The sequence below is a fragment of the Mesoplodon mirus genome, assembly GCF_964341445.2.
Source record: "Mesoplodon mirus genome assembly, chromosome: 12".
Taxonomy (NCBI): domain Eukaryota; kingdom Metazoa; phylum Chordata; class Mammalia; order Artiodactyla; family Ziphiidae; genus Mesoplodon; species Mesoplodon mirus.
In genome coordinates this window covers 104,225,834-104,249,121 of record NC_138988.1, presented here as the reverse complement: position 1 = coordinate 104,249,121, position 23,288 = coordinate 104,225,834, and the positions used below count along the sequence as shown (strand labels likewise).

The window sequence follows — 23,288 nt, the reverse complement described above, 5'->3', positions numbered from 1 at the left end:
TTATAGCGGAGGCCCCGCCCCCGCGCGGTGACGTCAGCGGGCGGGGCGCGGGGGCGGCTCGGCGGGGCGAGGGGACTGCGGCACCGCGAGGGGGAGCCGGGGCGCGGCGCGAGGTTCGGGCCGGGGTGGGCTGCGCGGGGTGCCCCGGGTGGGCAGCCCAGCCTCTCCCGTGGGGTTTGCGGCGTCCCTAGGCTTCCTGCCTCCCGGGCAGGGTCCCGGGCCCGCGGCCTCGATCTCCTTCGTTTCGGGGTGGGAATGGCGGCGGGTGCAACCGCGGGGAGGGGGTGCGGGGCGGGGAGGATGGGGGTCCCGGTGCGGGCCGAGGGCGGCTGTCTTCGTGGAGGCCGGGGATGGCGGGGTGGGCGCCCTCCGCCTCGGCCCACGTGTGGAAGGCGGTCGGTGGGGGAGGGGCCGGGAGAAGTGCCTGGGCGCCTGGGCCTGTCTCGCGTGTGCTTTGGGTCCTGGGTCCTCGCACAGGCCGCTTACATGTGCAGAATATCGCGTGCGCGCCTGGGTGTCCCAGCGAGCACGGCATCCCGGCATCAGCCCGAGCACGTGCCTTCCACGCGTTATGTCCCCTCGTGCCCACAGCCACCATATGGGGCTTGACCTCCAGCTCCAGGCCACCAGCCGCATGTGGCCACTCAACACCTGAACCCTGGGAGTCTGAACTGAGATGTGCTTTCGTGTAAAATACTCATGCGGTTTCATGGACTCACAAAGTTTAAAGAATGTAAAATATTCCATTACTAATTTTGTATATTGATTACTTATCAAAAGAATATCTTGGATATATTTCTGAAATTAATTTCACTTGCTTCTGTTAAATTTTTTAAATGACTGCCAGACTCACAGTGACGACTAGAAAATTTTAAATTACCTACATGGCTCACATTCTATTTCTGCTGTTCTAGAGTAAACATTATTACCATCCCAAGTTCACGGCTTGGAAAAGGAGGCTCAAAGAGTTGACCAGCCACCGGCCACAAAGCCTGTAAGTGAAGGCATCTAGCTTCCTTCTACAAAGAGAAAGCCCAGGTGAGTTTCAAAGGCTTAGTCAGGGTGAGGTAAGACCCAACCTTAATCATCCCTATGAACCATCCTGAAGAGGTGGCCAGGGAGCGGAGACCAGGGACTGCTTCCTTCTCTCTTTTCCTCTCGGAGGCCAGTTTCTCCAGCTATGAAATGAGAATTATAGGTGCCCTGCAGCCAGCTTTGTCAGTAGGAAAGGAGAAGCTCTATTTGAAAGCGGGTCAAGTTTATGGAGCAAAAATGCCCCCATAAAACCCAAGGTGATCCTGTCCTTATACATATTAAGCCCATTTGTCACGTTACTGGTGGGCAAAGTCACAGCTTCATCACCCCTGCTTCGGGAAGCCAGTCCTCGGGGTCCGTCCGCGGGCGGGCAGGTGCCTGGTGCCCCCTCCCGGGGTGGGGGTGGGTCTCCTAGGCTCCCTCCTCCTCTCTCCCTCCCTGTGCTGCTGGGCTCCCAGCGCTCAGCCCGTCCCACTGATGCTGTACCCCCATGCCTAGGGCTTGGCTAGACCTTCTCACCACCGCTACCCCCAGTTTCCGCTCCCTGGGCTCTTCACGACCAGCTGGAGCCTTCCAGAACCTCTCCAGAGGACAACTCTGCTCCAGGTAACTTATGTGATTACACAGTTCCATAGAGGTTTTCTAGACATTACTGCGTCTTGGCCTTCGTTGTTTCATTCAAGGTGGGGATTTGGGGCCAAGTAGAAGCAGAAGATGAGACCTGGAAGGGATGGTACTGGGGACAAGGGGACCTTCACAGGTGGGCATCTCTCTACGCGTGGAGGGTGTCCACTTCTCTGTGTCCTGGTTGGGTCGTTAAGCAGGTCACCTAAGCTCTCCGCCTCTGTTACTGTAACCAAAACATGGAAATGGGTTTTGTTACGTTGTAAAGATGAGAGACGCTTATTCGCTGAATGCCCAGTTCACAAATATTAAGTGACAGCGTTGATTCCAGCAGGCCCGGGCCCCTGGGGATCCCTGGCAGCAAAGGCTGCCTCACTGCCACCCAGCGTGCACCCGGCCTGCTTCCTCCCTGGCACCCGCCCCATGTCTGTTCCTGTATAATCAGAGAAGCACGCGGGCAGAGTTGGAAATAGTGCTTGCCCGACCTAAGGTGACACACCCGAGGACTCTGAGCTGCCCTCCTCTGCCACATGCGTGTCCCAAACACCACCACATGGGCACACGGCACCTGTGCAGACAACAGCAGGAAATGGGCCCACGGAACCTCCCTCCCTGGCTTAGGCTTTGAGGAGGTCTGGGGAGAAGGGGGTGGTTCCCCACTTCTCGTTGTGTCTAAAAGGAACAGCTCTGCTGGCTGTTGGGCAGGGTGATGGGGGAGGTGAGCCGGTATCTGCCTACGTAGGTCATTTCCTGCTTTGGGCCTGATGTCATCGACTGCGTTGGGGCCACTCCCTCCCCTAAGGCACTTTGGGGTGACGATGACAAAATTCAGCCTGGAGGGGGAAGGTGTGAGTTCCCTGTGGAAGGCCAGGCCTGTGTCTCACTAAAGGGCTCTGCCTGCCCTTCCCCCTCTGCTGCCTTCGCTGAGAGCCTCTTAGTGAAAGTGCCCTCTGAATGCCTGGTACTGTGATGGTGGTAATTACCGTTGGTTGATGCGTTGCTAAGTGACGGATGGGATCGAGTTGAAATATATTAGCTGGTCCTGAAATTTTGAGAACATCAGCTTCCTCTGTAGAATAATGAAAACCCAAGAACCATCTTAGCAATAAAATTGTATCCGTTATCCTGAAGCAGTCACATCCTGTTTGTTTGTGCCCTCAGAGAAGGCCCAAGGGATGAGGCACCTCGATGTCTCTTTCCCCTGAAACATCTAAAATAGCCTTGACCGTTTGTTTGCACACATTTTCAGATTTTTAGTAAAAGCATCTCTTTATGAAGATGGAGGAATTTTGCTTGAAGCATTTGAGGTGCTTCCTTTTTAAAAAGACTGTCTAAAGTATAAACAGTCTGAACTTCAGTTTAATTTACTTTAAAGATGTCAGCTCCACCAGTTTATAAATTTTTGCCCCAGACAATAATAATTTAGAGTAAATATGTATAATGTTTCTCAGCTACCTTCTGGAATGTTTCATGTCCCAGTATGAATTATTTTTACTAGAATTGTCAATCTGGACCTTTTATAATTGAAAAAAATATGTAGTATACTGTGTGTGTAATATACACATACATTGTATATACATATATATTTTTATTGTGGTAAGAACACATTTCATGTATACATATTTTCTGAATACAAAATCAGAAAACTTATAAAATACTACAGAACACAAGTATGTCTTTCCACACTCCGCTAGTTGTATTTTTTTCACTGTTCATGTTTGATATTTTCCTTTTTTTCCCTTTCGTGGATTATTTAGATGTTTTTGTTTGTTTCTTTAAAACATGGTTTCAATCGTTTTTGCCTTGGACATTAAGAATGAAAGATACTGTTATTCTTATGCTATGACTTAAATGAGACATAATCTCACAAATTCTCAAATATGTGTAACCTTTTCCCAACCGCTACCATTTTCCCCATAACCTAGAGAACCTGGACCATACCAAATTCTCTGAGAAACTCTGCTTCCCGTGGCCAAGGCTATTCACAGGACTGGAGTGAATTTCCCCTATTCAGCCCACCCCACATTCCCTGAGTGGTTAAGAGCACAGGCCCTGGATGGATGGAGTGGGTGCAAATCCTGACTCTGCCACTTATTAGCTGTGTGACCTAGGGCAAGTTACTCGACCTCTCTGTGCCTCTCTTGCCTCATCTGTAAAGCGGAATAATAACAGTACCTGCTTCCTGGGGTTGTTTCGAGGACTGAGTGAATTAATATGGGAAAGCACCTAGAAGACCCCTGACCCACAGTAAGTGTTATAGCAATCTTAGCTATTGCAGTTGGCATCACTGTTTCCTTCCCTCCTTCCAGGGAGCTCTTCTCCATAAATCAGGGCTCAGCGCCATTGTCACTCTCTCCACGATGTGCCCTGCTCTGTGCCTCGTAATACAGTGCACACACTTCCATGTTACAATCCTGGCCCCCAGTCCACGAGGCTGTGCACAGCAAGGAAAGGTGTTGTGGGACTGATGAGCTGCAGAACTCCTAAGCAGGGAGCTGAGGCCCCATTTGGATGTTCTTCCCCACCCCCAAACCCTGAGGGTCTGCAGGTCAATGGGCACTGTGCAGGGCAGTTCTGAGCACAAGCACCCCGAGGGCAGGGCACGGACTGGACCAGCCCCTGCAGGAGGCATGAAACCCGAGAGAGCCTTGTCCCCTCACTGTCCAACTTTCTGGCTCCCTCGCCACCTGTCTTCTGAATGCAGGCTTTCTTCACACTAAAATCTGAGTTGCCAGAGACTTTTGGTGAGGCCAGCTGTGCTGATGGCCATGGGGCCAAGCTGGGCACGGAAAGGGTGCTGGTCATTTTCTCAGAAGCTCCAGAGCCCAGGGTTTGCTCTGTTTCACTTTCAAGGCAAACAGAGATTACGGAAAAGACTGACGTCAGTTTTCCCCTCTCTGAGGTGAGAAAGCCAGTAAGCCCTGCAGAGCCTAATAATTCTGTCTTCTGCTGAAAGTGTGCAGGGCAGCGGTGAACAGCAAGTAGGCATTGGGCATCCAGCCAGGCTGCGGTCCTGTTCCCTCCGTCACCGCCCTCTGCTCTCCGGGGGCTCCCTGGCTCACCCATGCCCCATCCCAACTGCCAGGCTTTTCACCTGTAACCCAGGACTCCCTGCCCACACCGTGCCCCCCCACCACGTGGTCTGCACAGCTTTCTCTAGAATAGTCTTTGCAGAGGGACAAGCAGCCACCTACCACCAAACTTGTAAAATCCGCCAGGGAAGATGCACTTGAAATATGCAGTGCCTTTTTTAACTATAAAATCATATTGAGTTACATTTTAAGAGTGTTTATCGGACCTTCGAGCAGTGAAGTTCTGGAAAAATACAGTCTCCGGGACCTCCTCACTTGTGCGGCCAGGAGTCTTCAGAGAAACCCCCAAATTGTTTTCCTGTTCACAGTTCCCTCCTTTGTTTGCCAACTAAGTCCCAGACATACTTGATTTGACTGTGAAGAAACACTACTTGTTTATCATCAGTTATTATCTATGCCTAGTTGTCATGGGGTACAAAAACAGTAATAAGCATCATTTCAAATATGGGGTGAATTAATTTTGTTAAATTTATTATTTGATTATACCAAATTTTGTTGAACACTCATAGTCTGATGCTTTTGTAACTTGCTGCCAATATTTTCTTGTTTTTCTTAATTAGAAGAAGTTATTTGTTAGGTCTACTCTTTTAATCTTAACAGCAAAGCCAGTTTACCACTGGGCACTATAAGCATAGCCCTTGCTAGTTTTCAGGACCTAAGAAGATGGTGGGTGGAGGTGACAACTCCAAAATATGAAAAGAAACCTGCAATAGTTAAATTAATGTTTAATTAAATGAAACATATCACATCAATTAGTCAAATGCAACTTAACTTTTATATCATAACATAAATTATAATAAAGTAAAAATTTTACAAAATGGAAATTTAAATACTTTTGATGTGATGTGGGCGGTGCCTCCAGAAGCAGGAGTATCTTAGATGTACACAGCCCTTAAACTTGGACCCTAGAAAGCCCTTCAACTGGATCATCCATCCTTCACAATTAGTATCATTGTCTGGATATAAAGGAATAATTTAAAATTTTTTGATAACTAGAAGAAAGATGGAGATTAAAGAAGATAGAGACGCATTATATAGGAAAGGGATGCCCTGAGAGAGCTCGAACAGAGCTGTGAAGAGGGAGGGTGGGAGGCACGTGTGTGCGCTTTGCGTGGGAGGAAACCAGAGGTCTTGGACCAGTCATTTCCCCTCACTGGCCGGCAGGGGGCGCATGGCCGAGGACCGCTTGCTTGCTTTGGGTGAAGCGGGGAGAGATTTGGTGAATTTACAGGATAGAGAAGCAATGTGCAACCAGACACTTCTGTGTACTGGGTGTTTCACAGTCAAATTTTTGTTAACTCGTGGAATACGTGTACACCGTGCAGATTCGCAGGTGACTTTTACAGTTGCATAGTTTTGTGGGGTTTTTTTTTCTTTTTTGTGTGTGTGTGGTACGCGGGCCTCTCACTGTTGTGGCCTCTCCCGTTGCGGAGCACAGGCTCCGGACACGCAGGCCCAGCGGCCATGGCCCACGGGCCCAGCCGCTCCGCGGCATGTGGGATCTTCCCGGACCGGGGCACGAACCCACGTCCCCTGCATCGGCAGGCGGACTCTCAACCACTGCGCCACCAGGGAAGCCCATTGTGGTTTTTTTTTTAACATCTTTATTGGAGTATAATTGCTTTACAATGGTGTGTTAGTTTCTGCTTTATAACAAAGTGAATCAGCTACACGTATACATATATCTCCATATACCCTCCCTCTTGTGTCTCCCTCCCACCCTCCCTATCCCACCCCTCTAGGTGGTCACAAAGCACCGAGCTGATCTCCCTGCGCTATGCGGCTGCTTCCCACTAGCTATCTATTTTACATTTGGTAGTGTATATATGTCCATACCACTCTCTCACTTCATCCCAGCTTACCCTTCCCCCTCCCCGTGTCCTCAAGTCCATTCTCTATGTCTACGTCTTTGTTCCTGTCCTGCCCCTAGGTTCTTCAGAACGTTTTTTGTTTTTTTTTTAGATTCCATATATACGTGTTAGCATACGGTATTTGTTTTTCTTTTTCTAACTTACTTCACTCTGTATGACAGACTCTAGATCCATCCACCTCACTACAAATAACTCAATTTCGTTTCTTTTTATGGCTGAGTAATATTCCATTGTATATATGTGCCACATCTTCTTTATCCATTCATCTGTCGATGGACACTTAAGGTGTCCTGGCTGTTGTAAATAGAGCTGCAATGAATATTGTGGTACATGACCCTTTTTGAATTATGGTTTTCTCAGGGTATATGCCCAGTAGTGGGATTGCTGGGTTGTATGGTAGTTCCATTTTTAGTTTTTTAAGGAACCTCCATACTGTTCTCCATAGTGGCTATATCAATTTACATTCCCACCCACAGTGCAAGAGCTTTCCCTCTTCCCCACACCCTCTCCAGCATTTATTGTTTGTAGATTTTTTGATGATGGCCATTCTGACTGGTGTGAGGTGATACCTCATTGTAGTTTTGATTTGCATTTCTCTAATGATTAGTGATGCTGAGCATCCTCTCATGTGTTTGTTGGCAGTCTGTATATCTTCTTTGGAGAAAAGTCTATTTAGGTCTTCTGCCCATTTTTGGATTGGGTGGTTTGTTTTTTTGATATTGAGCTGCATGAGCTTCTTGTATATTTTGGAGGTTAATCCTTTGTCAGTTCCTTCATTTGCAAATATTTTCTCCCATTCTAAGGGTTGTCTTTTCAACTTTTTTATGGTTTCCTTTGCTGTGCAAAAGCTTCTAAGTTTCATTAGGTCTCATTTGTTTATTTTTGTCTTTATTTCCATTACTCTAGGCGGTGGGTCAAAAAGGATCTCGCAGTGATTTATGTCATAGAGTGTTCTGCCTGTGTTTTTCTCTGAGAGTTGTGCAGTGTCTGGTCTTACATTTAGGTCTTTAATCCATTTTGAGTTTATTTTTGTGTATAATATTAGGAAGTGTTCTAACTTCATTGGTTGCATAGTTTTGTAATTCATGGGAGTTTGGGTCCCCCTGAGATCCCGGGACTGAGGTCGGAGGAATGAAGCCGAGGATGGGGCACAGGTGAGCAGGGGAAGGGTGAGGGAGCACGGCGGCCCTGAGCGTGGGGAGTGGGCGCACAGGTGAGCTGTCGAGGCTGACCAGTGTTCACGCAGGCCCAGACCTGCCCTCCGGCCTTACTGCTGGGCTGAAAGGAGGTGATGTGAAAGCAAGACAAGGGAACCAGGAAGCACAGGGGTAAGTACGAGTGGGGCCTCTCCCTGCGGGGCGGCTGCTGCGAGTCCAGCCTAAGACAGAAGTTTGCATCCTAACTTCCTGCACTGGCAAATTTAAACTACTGACTTGGAGCCAGTCCTCGGGGAGGCTGTAAGGCTGCCTCAGCTGCCGTTTTCATCTTTCCCACCTCTTGCTGCCCTTCCCCCAGCTTGAGCACACAGGCTCCACCCCCTCATGAAAATCTGTACCAAGAAGATCATTTAGTACCAATCCATTAAGGCCTTATTCTGATGAGCAAGTATATTAACTCTTCCAAGAATGATCACATAGAGGCATAGACTTCTGTGGTCAAAGGGACCTGAAAATCAAATATTCAAACAGTAAGAGATATTCCAAAACTAGCCTATCGTGGTCCCCCGTGCAGAATTCCTGACAAGAAGCCACAAAGCCTGTTCTGGAGCAGCTTCCTGAGCAGGACTAAGGCTCAGAGAGATTAAAATACTTTTGCCCAAAGCCCTGCAGCTACTAAGTAGAAAAATCACGTGCTTTATGAACACAGATCCAGATTGTCGGAACCGAGGTTCCAGGAACCATGTTTGTTTCAGTCCCCAAGCTGTCTGTTCCTGGTAGGCAGAACTCGAAGCCCCAGAGTTCACCAGCCCCGGGGTGCACACACCTTCTCCCAGTTATTCAATCAAACGCTAATCTCAGTGCAGTGGGAAGGGATTCTGCAGGTGTAATTCAGGCCCCAAATCAGTTGACCTTAAAATAGGGAGACTACCTGGGCAAGCCTTCACTGATCACGTGAGCCCTTTAAGGGAGAATTTGCTCCAGCTGGTGGCAGAAGCCTTCAGCGTTTCAGTGCAGTGGAGCTCCTCTCCTGGTGGCCTTGAAGGTGAGGCTGCCATGTCGCGGGCCACGTGCTGGTGTCGGCAGGCACCTCTAGGAGCTGAGCACGGCCTCTGGCCGACTGCCAGGAAGCCAGCAGGGGCCTCAGACCCCACATTGTGGGCCACTGGATTCTGCTAACCACCTGAGGGGTGCTGGGGGACCCGAGCTGCAGATGGAGCAGCCCGGACGGTCGGCTGTGCATGGCCCCCAGCAGAGAACCCGCTGCGCCCCGTCAGACGCCGTAAGTTTGTTATGAGCCTGCCGTCGGGCTTGCGGCAGTGTGTCTCACACAGTGCACGCGAAAAGTGCACCACTGCCTCCCCTTTGGTCTGAGGTCAGTGCCCCTGCCCTGAAACAAGGGTTTTAGTTCATCAGTTTTAATTATAAAATGCTCTTTTTAAATATTTTATTTATTTTATTGAAGTATAGTTGATTTACAGTATTGTGTTTCAGGTGAACAGCAAAGTGATTCAGTTTTATATAAATATATAGTTCTCTTTCCGATTCTTTTCCATTATAGGTTATTACAAGATGTTGAATATAGTTCCCTGTGCTATGCAGGAAATCCTCGTTGCTTATCTATTTTATATATAGTAGTGTGTATATGTTAATCCCAAGCTCCTAATTTATCCCTCCCCCTCCCCCTTTCCCTTTTGGAAACCATAAGTTTGTTTTCTATGTCTGTGAGTCAGACAAATACAAATTCATTTGTATTATTTTTTTAGATTCCACATATAAGTGATATCATACAGTATTTGTCTTTCTCTGTCTGACTTCACTTAGTATAATATCCTCTAGGTCCATCCATGTTGCTGCAAATGGCAGAATTTCATTCTTTTTATGGCTGAGTAATATTTCATTGTATATATATGTACCACATCTTCTTTATCCATTCATCCATGGATGGACATTTAGGTTGCTTTTATATCTTGGTTATTGTAAATAGTGCTGCTATGGACATTAGGGTACGTGTATCTTTTCGGATTAGAGTTTTTGTCTTTTCCAGATATATGCCCAGGAGTTGAATTGCTGGGACCATATGGTAACTCTGTTTTTAGCTTTTTGGGAACCTCCATACTGTTCTCTGTGGTGGCTGCACCAATTCACAGCCCCACCAACAGTGTAGGAGGGGTCCCTCTTCTCCACACCGTCTCCAGCATTTGTTGTTTGCAGACTTTTTAATGATGGCCGTTCTGACTGGTGTGAGGTGATACCTCATTTTAGTTTTGATTTGCATTTCTCTAATAATTGGTGATATTGAGCATATTCTCATGTGTTTGTTGGCCATCTGTATATCTTCTTTGGAGAAATGTCTGTTTAGGTCTTCTCATTTTTGGATTGAGTTGTTTGTTCTTTTTTTGATATTGAGCTGTATGAGCTGTTTATGTATTTTGGAAATTAACCCCTCGTCGGTTGCATTATTTGCATGTATTTTTTCCCAGTCTATAGGTTGTCTTTTCATTTTGTTTACGGTTTCCTTTGCTTTTAAATTTGATTAGGTCCCATTTGTTTATTTTTGATTTTATTTCTATTGCCTTGGGAGACTGACCTCAGAAAATTTTGCTACGATTTATGTCAGAGAATGTTTTGCCTATGGTCTCTTCTAGGAGTTTTATGGTGTCATGTCTGTGTTTAAGTCTTTAAGCCATTTCAAGTTTATTGTTCTGTATGTTGGGAGGGTGTGTTCTAACTTCATTGATTTACACACGGCTGTCCAGTTTTCCCAGCACCACTTGCTGAAGAGACTGTCTTTTCTCCGTTGTATATTCTTGCCTCCTTTGTCGAAGATTGACTCTAGGTGGTTGGATTTATTTCTGGGCCTGAGACAAGGATTTGGGTGGAAGTTTGTTAGGGGGCTGATCCCAGGAAGCCTGGGAGGGCAGTGGGGACGGAGCGGGGAAAGGAAGGAAGGAAGCGGCGTTCCGCACTGGCGTCCGTAAGAGACCCCATCACTGAGTGGCCCCCCTGAGTCAGGGAAGCTGGGCTATTTAGCCTCCAGTCTGTCCTTGCCTGATCGTCCTTCCGGAGGGCTGTTACAGGCAGGACACGCAGAAGGGGGCCTGGGAAGGACAGTCAGTATGGAGGTGCTCATTCGGAGGTACCTCCCCGTCTAGCGACACAGGCCACGTAGCCCGGGGTCCTGGTTGGGCCCCTTAGCTGGTGACGCTGTCTGCTCCATGCTTTTCAGTTCCTGCAATTTTCATGCTCCCCAGGTGCTCTCTACACTAGCTGAGCATCTCCAGTGTCCTCCTGGACCCCCATGAAACAGGAATCTGAGTCCTTTACAATCTGAGGTCGGGTGGGGGGACACTGGGCCCAGAACTGGCTGGGTGGCTCCCAGCTGAGAGCTGTCAACAGCGCTGCTCTGACCGTGTCAGCTTCCAGGCAGCCGCCTCATTCTGGCGACTCAGGTGACGCTGTCCTGCTTCCTTGTGGGGCCGCAAAGACGGCGTCGCCCTCGCTGCGGCTCTGCCGGTAGCGCTGGGTCGTAGGGGAAGGACGTTTCCTTACTGGGTGGGGCTGGGCCTGGTTCTGGGGGAAGGGCCCCGTGTTCACGGCCGGTTTGCTCAGGCCTGCGTTCAGTATTTAAAATAAATCAGCTGCAAGGAACAGGCAGGGTGGAGGCACACGTGATCAGAAGAGGCCGCTCCAAGCAGCTGTCTCAGCTGCTCGTCGTAACCTGTGCCTTTGGACTTCGCTTCAGGAAATGCTTGCCTGTTGTCACTGGTCCTCTGAGATGACCAGTCACCTGGGAGCTGCTGTTGGAAGCTTCCCTTTGCTCTTTATTCTCTGCCCACCCCAGGCTGCTCTGCCGTGGGACGGACCCTCTGCAGGCGGACCCCGTCCTTTGAGCTGTGCGGAGAGGGGCCAGAGGAGTGACAGCCAGTGGACCGGGGGCAGTTAGGCCAGGACTCAGGGCCTCTGTGGACACGCAGCCTCCAGCGGGGCACTCAGCAGTGAGAGCTGTGACCTCCACGGGGCTTAGGAGGAAGGGGGCCCCCCGATCCAGTGCCCGGGGACCACGCTACATACCGAAGACGAAGTTGTCCGGCCTGAAGATCTGGCCGAAGGGTCCAGACCTGACCGAGTCCATGGTGCCCGGCTCCAGATCCACCAGGATGGCCCGAGGCACATATTTGTTACCTGCGGGGACAGAGTAGGACTCAGACCTGCGGTAGGCAAAGGAATCGCAGACAGCGCCCTGCTCTCTGGGCCTTTTACGGCAGAGTTCAGCAGGGAAAATTCCAGCATGAGACAAAAGTAGGAGATAGAGGCGGTTTCTGCTCTACAAAGGGAGATAATGGCCTGCCTCGTCATGACAAACATGCAGGAGACTTCAGGAACTCTGAAGTGTGTTTCTGAGCAGTTAAAAATGCATGCAGGAAGCCTTTCTTTGTCATTTGCATGTTCCTAATACATCTGCCGCGTCTGCCGCAGAACAGAAAGCAAGCTGAGGGGGCAGGAAAGCTTCCAGTAATCACCGGCAGCTTCATTGTAGTACACGTTGATCCTCTCCAGCTGCAGGTCACTGTCTCCATGGTAACTGCCCGTGGGGTCGATCCCATGCTCATCGCTGATGACCTCCCAAAACTGGAAATAAAGAAAACCGCGTGACGGCCTGGCATCCGAAGTATCAGTAAAGATGGCCCTCTTCTTCCTCTCCTGTCCTTGGAACAGCGGCATTGCGGTCAGACAGTCGAGGAGACCCAGACAGACCAATAGCTGCCCGCCCCGATCCTCCAGCAGCTGCTGCTGAGGGGCTCGGGAATCCGCCGAGCATCAGCCATATTATGGCGACAGGCTGAAAAGCTGGGAGGAGCCCTGAAGGAGGAGAGTGGGCACAGCCGCGGGGGCTGTCACCCCCAGGCAGGGCTGAGTGTCAGCATCCCAGCTGACGGACGGGTCAGCCCTGGGGGCAGTGGCCAGAGCTGCGACCCTACTGTCCAGTAAAGCACATTCAGACTTAGAGATGGAGCAGCTTTAATCAGAAAGAGTGTTACTGTAGGAAGAGTGCTCCGATCTCAGAAATATGCCAAAGCGTCCAGAATGAAAGAGAACAGGCTTTTTTCTGGCAGGGAGCGGGGAACAGGGCTAGCGCGGACTTTGTGGGCGGGGAGGGAGAGAGGGTGGGACAAGCCGATGTGAAATCAGCTTGCTGCAGCCGGAACAGTGTTCTGTCGTCAGCAGACCCTCAGCCTGACTGTTACAGGTACAGCGGTCACCTGTGTGCTTGCTTCAGCCTGGGGTCCATGGAGGCGGGACCGACTGAAGCTTGGTAAGAGGTGGGCAATTGTGAACACCTGGTCGTTGCCCCTGTTGTTTTATACAGACAAAATCTGTGGTTAAACGCTACTAGGGATGAATAACAGTGTGAGGTTGATGTGGGTTTGGTTAGTTGTCAGGGCTGGGTGGGCTTCCAGGTTCTTGGTGGCCCTGAAGGACCAGCTGTTACCATGTGCTGAGCATGTTCCTGGCCTGGCAGGTGTTAGAGGCTCTTAGAGACCAGGGGTTTCACAAAAGGTATGCTTAGGAATATTATTTTTTAAAAATATTGCAGGTTAAATTAGGGAGTAAAAACACAATCTGAAGTTGGAAAGCAGCTGGTTGAGAAGGCTCTGAGGTGTTGGTCCTGGAGCATATTTAAATGGCAGAGTGAGAGCGACAGTGGCAGTTTGATGGATTTCTCGGTTTGCAGTAAATATTTTGGGCGGCGGCATAGACGTTTATGGGATTGCATGCGCAGCCGTTACTCCTGACCCTTTGGGCAGCCCAGACCATGTCCAATGGCAGACCACTGTTGAGGACCGTTCACTGAGTTCCTGGAGTTCTCTCGTGTTGATGTGTCCTCGGTAAGACTGTCCACGGTGCTGGTCACTTCCTGAAGCGGAGCAGGAAAGCATAGAGGTTCTGGCAAACTGCCTGCGTGGCCCACCGGCAGCAGCTACAGACACACGTGTCCACACGTGATCTGCAGCCGTCAAGCCTTCTGAGAGCCCTCCCAATCCCTTAGCCTCTTGTTCTAAGGCTTCTTGAGAACCTGGCAAGGAAGGAAGGTCGGGGCTTCTTCCTGCAGCCAGGATTCTGCATGTAGACTTGTAGCTGTGCCATGCTTCTGTTCCATGAAGATAGCCACAGATAGCTTTTGGATCATCTAGTGCCTGAAAGCTGAAATCAGAGGTGATGGTACAGTTATGGTGATGACAGAAAGCAGTCTGGTTAAAGATTTGATAAGGGCCAGTAAGATTCGCTAGTAACAGGATCTGATCCAACCGCAGGCATGAGCTTCCCAGTTTTGGCCATGCCCTGCCCCATGGGAGACATTTGTAGAACCAAGAGGTCATATCCACCAGACCCTGCACCATGTCCCACATCCTAGGATGTCTGAGTTTCCTGCCCAGTCTGCTCCAAGCCCACTTCTAGCACTGAGATGAGCCTCTCTCCCAGGGTCTTCCTGAGGGCAGGTTATTGAAACTTAGTACAAAAAAGATGCCTGCCGTGTGCACCTCTAGGACCAAGGGGAGGCCGTGTGGGGAGAGGGAGTAGTGGGGTTTGGCCTGTGGGCTGGGATGTCCACAAACACGCCCCTGAAGCCCAAGACAAACTCTGAACACGGAGCTTCAGGTGAGCGTCCCAGGCTGGCAATACTCCGTGCACAATGTCACACGTGGATGCAGGGAAGTGACGTGTCCTGACTCCATGGAAGGACAACCCTGTGTTTGGTTCCGCTCTGGACTCAGCCCTTTGCATTCTTCCCTTGGCTGATCTTAGTCTGTATCCTTTCCCTGTGAGAACAAAACAGAACTGTAACTGTGAGTATACCAGCTTTCGGTAAAGTTCTGAGTCCTCCTAGTGAATTATCAAACCTAAGGGTGCTGTTGGGGACCTTTGATCTTGCAGTTGGTATCAGAAGCAAGAATAGTCTTGGAGATCGTTTCCTCTAACCTCACAGTTGGCCCAGATGCTTCCCAGTTGGTGTCAGAAGTGACATTTGCTCGTGTGACTCTGACTCACGGAAACATATGGTTCAAGAAGAGGGAGGACGATGGGGTGGAGGGTGATGAGCCTGTGGTTCCTAGGGGACCACAGGTCAGCTGAGGTGTAGAACGGGAGCCGTGCTGCACTTAGTTATGGGAGGTACAAGTGACACGATGGCTCCAGCCCCTGAGCGGTTAGCTCACTGGACGCGTGAGAAAATGCGGAGCAACAAAGAACAAGCGAATGAGTGTCCGTCCCTGCGTGGTTGTTCCCTGCAATAACCAAAGCGAAAGTGGGGTGTTAGGATGGACCTTGAGGCTGAGCCACGCTTGGATTCAGGCTGCTCTGAGCTAACTCAGGGCTGCCACCAAAGACACAGATGGCTGAGATCTGCAAGATAATGGGGAAGAGACAAAGGGGAAAGTCCGAGCCAGTCCCAGTGGGGTTCAAATCTGTGAGCGGTTACTATTGGATAAACTAAGCAGACGTTGATGGGATCAGAATAAAGATCTCACTGCAGCGCTCTCAGAAGTCGGGTGGACCCATGGGAGCCTCTGCTGGTTCCTCCACAGTGAAGGGCCTTAAATCTGCTTCGTTCACCTTGGAATTTTAAAAGCTGGAAGGCACAGATGACAATGAGACAGCTGACCAAGAATTTCATGAGGTGACGGCCCCATAGTCTAATCAAGGCGCAGACTGGCTAAGAGCCCAGGTCCCTTGGGCAATCCCCCTCCCCTGCCCCGAGCTGGGAGCCCAGGGTGTGTGCCTGTGAGGGAGCAGGAGTCTCGGCGTGGGGTGGGGGGGAGAGATGCTCTGGGAGATCCTGGACACGGAGGCCCGTGCGCTCCGCTGCAGATTAGATTCAGAGGATACAGGGAGAAAAGAGTCCGTGGGACTGAGGGGAAAGTTTGGATGAAAACTGAAATGTTCCAGCAGATTCTGTGAAGTGGTTGTGTGTCCTTTACCTGAATGTTTCATGGGGCGGATGTTGTATCTGACTGGAGAATGCCTCCCCTACCTAGTATTATAAAACAGGAGGCAGGTAAAGCCACTCCCAGCTTTATCACTGTTGATTTGACAAACAAGCAGTAGTCACCGAAATTGCCTGAAGCCTCCAGCTTGCTCATGTGACCGGGCCGAAGTACGGAGAGATGATCTGTACAGCGACCCGTGTGGGGTGCAGACCGGGGCTTATGGCGGAAGCCTGGGAATCCCATCTGGCAGTGACCGCTGGGATTCCCACTGGAGAATTCCAGAAAATTTCCATTGCAAAGATCATTCCTAGCCTGCTGTTGGATGTTACTTGAAACTGCCCCGATGGCTGAAGGACCTAAGATAACCTTGGAACCTGAAAGACCTGTAATGTCTTGGGTGACATCAGAGAAATGCTCTCTAGAGAGGGGCGTGCAGAGAGTGTCCTGTAGTGGATGGAAATGGTTTGTACAGGAAAGGGTGCTGACGGAACTCGAGGAGGAGAGGGCACCTTCCCCAGGACTGACTCTGGAGCCGCCTGAGGTGCTGCTGGACTCTACAGCCACCTGGTTTGCCCTGTCAACAGCTGTCCTGACCAGCAAAGGGCTGCTTGGATTGTGGCTGGCAGTTAGGAAGCGAACGCACAGCATCCCGTCTGCCGCTCTAACTGAAGGAGGAAGAAAGCAGTCAACTCAGTGGCCTGGAAGGCAGGGTATTTGCCTCTATGTTTGGGCTTTTAATGACTCAGAGGTTGTGGCCAATGGCCTGGCCCTAGGGTCAGGCAGACGGGCGGCGGAGCCTGGCATGTTAGAGGGCCGCCCGCATGGGGCACAGCCCTGTAGAAGTCACTCTGGGAGTTTGAGGGGTGCATCCGTGTAGGGCGTGCTCGCTGCCCATGAGAAGCTCCCTGTTTGGGGATCGGGAGAGGTTGGGACAGGCAGGTGGCCATTCTTGAGGTGGCCTCGTGGGTCCACGAACTCGGTGGATGTGTGGGTACCACAGCAATGCAGAGATGGGCTGAATCTAGACATACTCCTCCTGAGGCACAAAATGCAGCCGTGCATGGCCGTCAGGGGGGGCTGTTGCTGCTCCCCCCACCCCGCCATGGTCGTAGACACTCTGGGTTAGGTTTTGCATGCCTGCCGGAAGAGGCAGTTGTGCAAAATACTGTAAGAGGACTGGAGTAGGAGGTACTGTACCAGTTCGGACCGCGGAGTCCCATGTCTTCAGATCGAGCACCCCACTCTCATCCTGAGAAATAGTTGGGTAGATCACTGGAACAGGCAATGATTCAGGCAGGGAGGGCCGGCTTACACACCTCTGTGAGTGTGTGCTCACACTCCACAGGAAGGGGGCCGTGGAGGGTCCACCGGGGAGGTTCCACCACTTTTCTGTGGCATCTGGGGTACAAGCGGGAGGGAGGCTGACACGACTCTACAGCCCTTGCCCACATCACCTCAACTTCCTTTTTCTGGATGCAGTGGTCCTGGGACCAGGGCCGCAACCACTGGCCAGTAGTCGGGTTGATGCCTAAGCAAGAAACTCTCACTGTACGCTCCCATCTTTATGTCAGAATTCCTAAGGGCCAGAGCGGGTGGGTTGTGCCTTGATCTTATCTGGCAACACCGGGGCTAACAGTGAATATGCAGCTGCGTCGCCTGGTGGTCAGGAAAGCCCACTCCTTCTGGGCCTCGTGACCCTCCCCTACGAGAAAGGATGGGGGGACTGAAGGGGGGACTTGCCAGACTACCATTGCTGCTGCCAACCCAGCACAGGGGCTGAGCCTAGCATCCTTTCCAAATAGAGGTGGACAAGTCTGTTAAAAATCAAATGATCAGTGTGGAACGGGAGCTGAGGATAAAGGAGTGAGTAAGTAAGTGGTTTGTGCAGTGAAGGAAATGCAGCGTTTATGTGGCTGCCTTGAGAGAGACTCGGAGCACGAGGTGGTTGGGGCCGCTTAGCCCGGGTGCACCGGCTGCCTGAGAGGGTGGGGCTGTCTGTTGCCGACACCATGCTTGCTTTTGGAACCTGATTGGTCGAGTGGAAGCCTACAGAGCTGAGTGGCATGGCTCAGGGAGCATCGTGGGTTGGGATGATGCCCTGACCCCGTTGTCGATGACTCGGTGGGACTCTGATGAAGTGTCATCTTTTGACTGTCATTTGTCAGGCTGCCACACTGTGATACAGGGGTGACGCTGGCCTTGTTGGTGAGACTCAACCACTTTATGCAAACAAGTCTGATGATAATACTGATGTTAATGGTCAAATATGATGAGAAATGGAGTTAAATCCTGTTCAGGATGTAATAAAATGACTGGCTTGGGGAGGAACTGGGTTGACCCACCCATCAGCTAATTTGTATGCTGCGTATTTCTGTACAAGTTTATCTCGAGGGGAAAAGAGTAATCCACTTAGTACAGAAAGATGGAAATATATGTACTGGCCTTGTAGGATAAAGCAATGAGTTGTTTCCTATTGCTCAGTCTGATAAATACTGTATCAAGTATAGATGCTAAAGACGACTGCTTTGCTGTAAGAGCGCCTTGGCCAAAAGCCAGGGGTGGCCTGTGTGGTGAAGAATTAATCTTACCCAGGAGAGGTCTGGGCTCTTCCCTCGGCTGCTGGCAGGTGATTTCCAGGCCCCTGGCATGTCCTGCCTGATATGAGTGCGCTGTTTGCTTGGGGGGCTTTGGCCACTGAGTGTCTAAGGAGTGACTTGCAGTTGGGGCTCTGGGCCACACGGTACCAGGTGAAACCTCCCAGGAACTAGAGACCAAAGGCCTCAGCGTCCAGGAGGAGCTGGCGCAAGAGGCTGCTGGGTAGGCCGGGAGGTGGTCAAGCCCCAGTAGGAACTCCGGGCTCACAGGCTCAGGTCATCGACCTCCTGGGCGATGCTCCATGCGTGTGGTCTCACATCGATGGCAGGGGCTTAATGTGTCCATGTCCCCACGGGGAGAGGACCCCTGGGCCCTTGGCCTTCTGTTGGACACTCCTGGATACCTCCCATGTTTCTCCTCCCTCGGCTGATTTTAACCCACGTGCTTTCCCTGTAATAAACCATAAGCAGGAGTAGAACAGCTTTCAGTGAGTTCTGTGAGTCCTTCTGGAAGATTATTGAAACTGAGGGTGGTTTGGGGGGCCCCTCAAACTTGTACCTGTCAGAAGTGGGGGCAGTCTTCTGTGTGGACACCGTGCCCCCCGCCCAGACTTTGTAGTTGGCCCTCATTTATTCAGGGGACGTGGTGAGTATTTACTACTGAATTCTGAACCCCCCAGGCTTCTCCTTGGCTCTCAGCACACTGGCAGCCAGGTGTAGGGAACAGGATGTTGGTGAGGGGATTCTGGGGAATATGGCTGTCTCGGGAAGAAAGCACTAATAATAGTGATTATCTCTGCTATCTTTTTTTTTTTTTTTTTTTTTTTTTTGCGGTACACGGGCCTCTCACTGCTGTGGCCTCTCCCGTTGCGGAGCACAGGCTCCGGACGCGCAGGCTCAGCGGCCATGGCTCACGGGCCCAGCCGCTCCGTGGCATGTGGGATCTTCCTGGACCGGGGCACGAACCCGTGTCCCCTGCATCGGCCGGTGGACTCTCAACCACTGCGCCACCAGGGAAGCCCCTCTGCTATCTTTTGCTCTGTAACTAACCGCCCTCAAGTTTGATGGATTAAGACAAAGCACTTATTATTAAGCACAAGTTTGAGGGGTGGCTGAGTGCGATTTGTCCAGGGCCAGTCCCTCTGGGGTCCCGTGTCCTGGGCAACTTCACTAGGGCTGGTGGTCGGCGGCTCGCTGGTCCAGTGACTCACTGTCTTGTCTGGCTGTCAGTGTGACGTCAGCTGGGCCAACAGTCTGTCACCCATCAGGTTAGTCATGCTCCCTCGTATGGTGGTGGGAGGTCCCCAGCGGTGGAGAGGACGAACCCTGGTTCACGGTGCCTGCTCTTCACACGTATCACCTCAGCTCTTTCTCTGTCAGATCTTCATCCCAGTTATTCAGAGTTATTCAGTGGTGCCTGGTGAGTGGACACAGAAAGGAAAACCTCCACACTGAGCGCTCCTCCTGTGTCCACCAGCCGGCCGAGGCGCTTTACACACACACACGTGCTCATGCACACTCGCACACACACAAGGTAGATCTGATCTCCTCCTCGGACGTGAGGAAACTGGTGCAGAGAGGTTAAGAATGGCCTGGCGTCACGCAATGCCAGCAAAAAAAAAAAAAAAAAAAATCAATTGCATCTCCTGCCGCCGCACCACGCATTTCCTGGAGTTTCACATCCACGCTGTTTCCTAGGTAACCACCACACAGCCCACAGGACTGTCTGCATGAAAGGAAGGGGGGTGGTCCATCCAGTGTCCACTCTTTCCCTCTTTTCCTGCATCAGCAGCTCTGCAGCCCTTTGTTGGGGCGTCACTGTGGGCAAAAACAGAAAGCCCAAAGCTTGCCGGTGGGATTAAATTTCCAACAAGATACTTCTGCTCACTGAAGGACCGCATTCATTGAGCGTCTCGCCTGTCAGAGCAGTGAGCCTGTTTCTATTTTTATTCACTCCCTGCCTTTCCCTTTTGCTCAGGCTTTCTGTCTTCACAGCAGGCTCCCTTTGCTGGCGCCACAGCCGTGAGAACTTCCAAAGAGCCTGTGCCCTTGACCCCAGGACCTCTTCCCCTCGGGCAGCGGCTCTGCAGAGTCCTCATCCTGCCCTGACCTGCAAGTGACCAGGACAGGGACCAGGGCCAGCAAGTGTCTGTGCCATGGGCCCGGTCACCCTGGCGCTGAGTCTTTGTCATCGTGCTTGCCCTGTGATGGTCCCTGCAGGTGGCCGCTGGGACCTCAGGAATTTGACCCCCTGCCCTGATACTGGGACAGGCTTGGGAAGGGGGGAGATAGGCGAGGAACAGGAGAATGGGGCAGCCCCTCCCTCCCGCCTTCAACGGTTTGATCTTCCTCCATCCAGAGCATTTCCTTACCCTTTTCTACGAAGCTGAAACGCATTTGCTGTTATGAGCACCTCTCTTCTGACATAAATATTAGTGAAATGTGAGCTCCCGGGCGTTGCTGCTGAGAGCCGTTTTTCTCGGCAGCGTTTTGTGCAGGCAGCGGTCGGAATGTCTGTGTCCAGTCCTGTGATGCACGATTAACATCTTCACTTGCCATTTGAAATACGCCTGCACAGCTGCAGTGCGGGCCGGGTCAGGGTGGCCCACAGGGTCGGGACGTGGCCTCGGTGATGCGGGTGTGGGGAGGCGTCTGCATCAGGGGTCTGAGCTGCTGGGCAAAGGTGCCTGGCACGTCTCTGGACAGTCTCATCCCCAAGTCGGGCTTTTGGTTGTGGAAGGCAGTGGACAGGGTGGAGACAGGGCTCAGTGCCCAGGCGGCAGGGCCGGCAGCCAGTTCCAGCCGGCACACGACTCCCGGGCAGTGCAGCTGGATATTAGGTGAGCCTGTGAACTGGTGACACGCTTCCTGGGTGTGGTAGCAGCACGGCAGTCGTGGGAGAGGGTGTCTTTGTCCTCAGGAGGTGTGCTCTGACACTTCAGGGGGAGTGTTGCGATGTCTGTAATCTGTGTTCAAATAATTCAGCAAAAAATATACACGCAAGCCAGTGCCGCAAAGTGAGCAAAACATTAATAACGGTTGAAATTAGAGAAAGGCACACGAGGGTTAGGGTTGGCTGCTCTTCTTTCAGCTTGTAGGTTTTAAGTTTTATTTTTTAAATAAGTTTTTTCAAGGGTTGATTAGTTCTAGGTCTGAGACGTGAAACAGTTTTCCCCATAACGGGCCTAGAGTTAAACTCTAGAATAAGTGGTAGTTTCTTAACTGTCTTGCCGACTTCCTCCTTATTAATGTGGAAGAGTCCAGAAAGGGTGGACTCTGGTGAGAAAGCTGCATTCACATCCACCCGTTAGAAGTATGTCTCACAAAGCCAGCTGGTGTGTTCTTTTTTTATCTCGCTTTTTCTTGTTCTCACATATTCAGTGCTTAATTGTTTTTCTCATTGAAAAGAGCGTTTTTATCTGACTGGCCGTCCTGCCGCAGTAAGAGGGCGGGAGTGGTGTCTGCAGATTAAACCCCAAGAGTGGATGGCGAGTCTTCATGTCCCTTTCGTGGTTCTGCTTTTATTATAGCCTTGAGGAAATAACTCCATCAGCTAAAACACACACAGGACAGCCACTCTTCTGGCCACTTGTATGTGAACAGCAAATCATTTAAAAAACAGATATTCTCTGTTTTGATGCTTGTGCAAATATAACGTGAATGCCTGGCTCAAATGGGTAAATGCGTGGAAATCACACGATGGTGTCTGTCTCCCCTCCCAGACTGTGAGGTTCTTAAGGGCAGGGACAGTGTCTTGTCTTATTTATAGGTGAACCCCCATTGCCCAGCACCATAAATAATTTGTTGAATAAACACATGAATAAATAAGTAAAATGAAAATAAATCAATGAAAAAAGGAAAATGAAGAGATGTGATGGTATTTGAATTCTACAAACAGCCAAGGATTATGCAAATTTGTAATACCATTGTTTTTATGATTTATCATGTTTGTAGACTAAACATAGCAGATGGATGTCCAGTGCTTACAAGGGAAATACTTAGGTAATGATACAGCATTATCAACATGTAAAAGTCTGCTGTTGAGGAAGGATTAGACGCTAAAATTAAAAAAAAAAGAAAGAAACTCTTGCATTACAGTGGTGAGACTCCAGGCAGCCTTCTTTATCCCGTGTAGCATTTTTTTTTTTTTTTTTTTTTTTTTTTTGCGGTACGCGGGCCTCTCACTGCCGTGGCCTCTCCCGTTGTGGAGCACAGGCTCCGGACGCGCAGGCTCAGCGGCCATGGCTCACGGGCCCAGCCGCTCTGCGGCACATGGGATCTTCCCGGACCGGGGCACGAACCCGTGTCCCCTGCATCAGCAGGTGGACGCTCAACCACTGCGCCACCAGGGAAGCCCCTAGCATTTTGTTTTTAATAAAAGTAACTTATAAATAAGTATGACCCCTGCAGGCAAGCAAATGGAGGCTGTTTAATATAGAGAAGAAATAGCACAGCCTGGAGAATGACTTGCCTCAGTCCACGTGGAGTCCAGATTCAGAGACGTGCGTGGTGCTCTTATTAGAATGTTGGGAAAGAGAAGAGAGGCTTTGGAAGTAGCAGAATCCTGAACACAGCCTGATGCCGTGGCCTTGGCTCCAGCAGGTGCTGATGCAGAGATCAGGAAGGTGGGCAGGGAGGGGTGCGTGTTGGAACAAAGTTCAATGTCCATGGTGAGCAGGGCACACAAAGACAGAGGTCAGCTTGAACTAGAAGAGTTCATCCCGTAAGCAGTCTACTTAATGTTGGACAAACTGTGAATCTACTCAATTTAAAGGTAAAAATAGCAGCACCCATTTCTGTGCCCATGGGTTCATCTTCAGATCCTAGAGTGTCCTATTTTGTGAACATTAATTGCACAGAATTCAAAAGCACTGTAGTGGGTTCAAAAATAATGCCTCCGATGACATATGAATGGTGCTTATCC

At 50.6% G+C, this 23,288-nt stretch overlaps 2 protein-coding genes across 2 annotated transcripts in view; one reads left to right on the top strand and one right to left on the bottom strand.

Annotated features, from left to right (window-relative positions):
• Nucleotides 1-151: 151 nt before the first annotated feature.
• Nucleotides 152-23,288, top strand: part of PSMG4 (proteasome assembly chaperone 4) — a 73,314-nt gene continuing 50,177 nt past the window's right edge. Inside the window, exons 1-3 of the mRNA XM_082637660.1 lie at nucleotides 152-249; nucleotides 915-1,038; nucleotides 1,534-1,641. The gene's annotated coding sequence lies outside the window, so the exon portion shown is untranslated. The remainder of the gene's footprint in view (nucleotides 250-914; nucleotides 1,039-1,533; nucleotides 1,642-23,288) is intronic.
• Nucleotides 11,039-12,663, bottom strand: LOC309813399 (tubulin beta-4B chain-like). The gene is made up of 2 exons (XM_082638261.1): nucleotides 12,303-12,663; nucleotides 11,039-11,964 (listed from the first exon to the last, which is right to left on the bottom strand). The coding sequence occupies exons 1-2, from the start codon at nucleotides 12,502-12,504 to the stop codon at nucleotides 11,846-11,848; spliced, it is 321 nt and encodes a 106-aa protein (XP_082494387.1). The 5' UTR covers nucleotides 12,505-12,663; the 3' UTR covers nucleotides 11,039-11,845.

Excerpts from the sequence above, each read along its gene's own strand:
- LOC309813399 (XM_082638261.1), bottom strand. The coding sequence starts at position 12,504 with ATGCCGCTGTTCCAAGGACAGGAGAGGAAGAAGAGGGCCATCTTTACT. Across the intron at positions 11,965-12,302 it reads GTACTACAATGAAGCTGCCG|GTAACAAATATGTGCCTCGG; the intron begins GTGATTACTGGA and ends CTGTCCCCGCAG.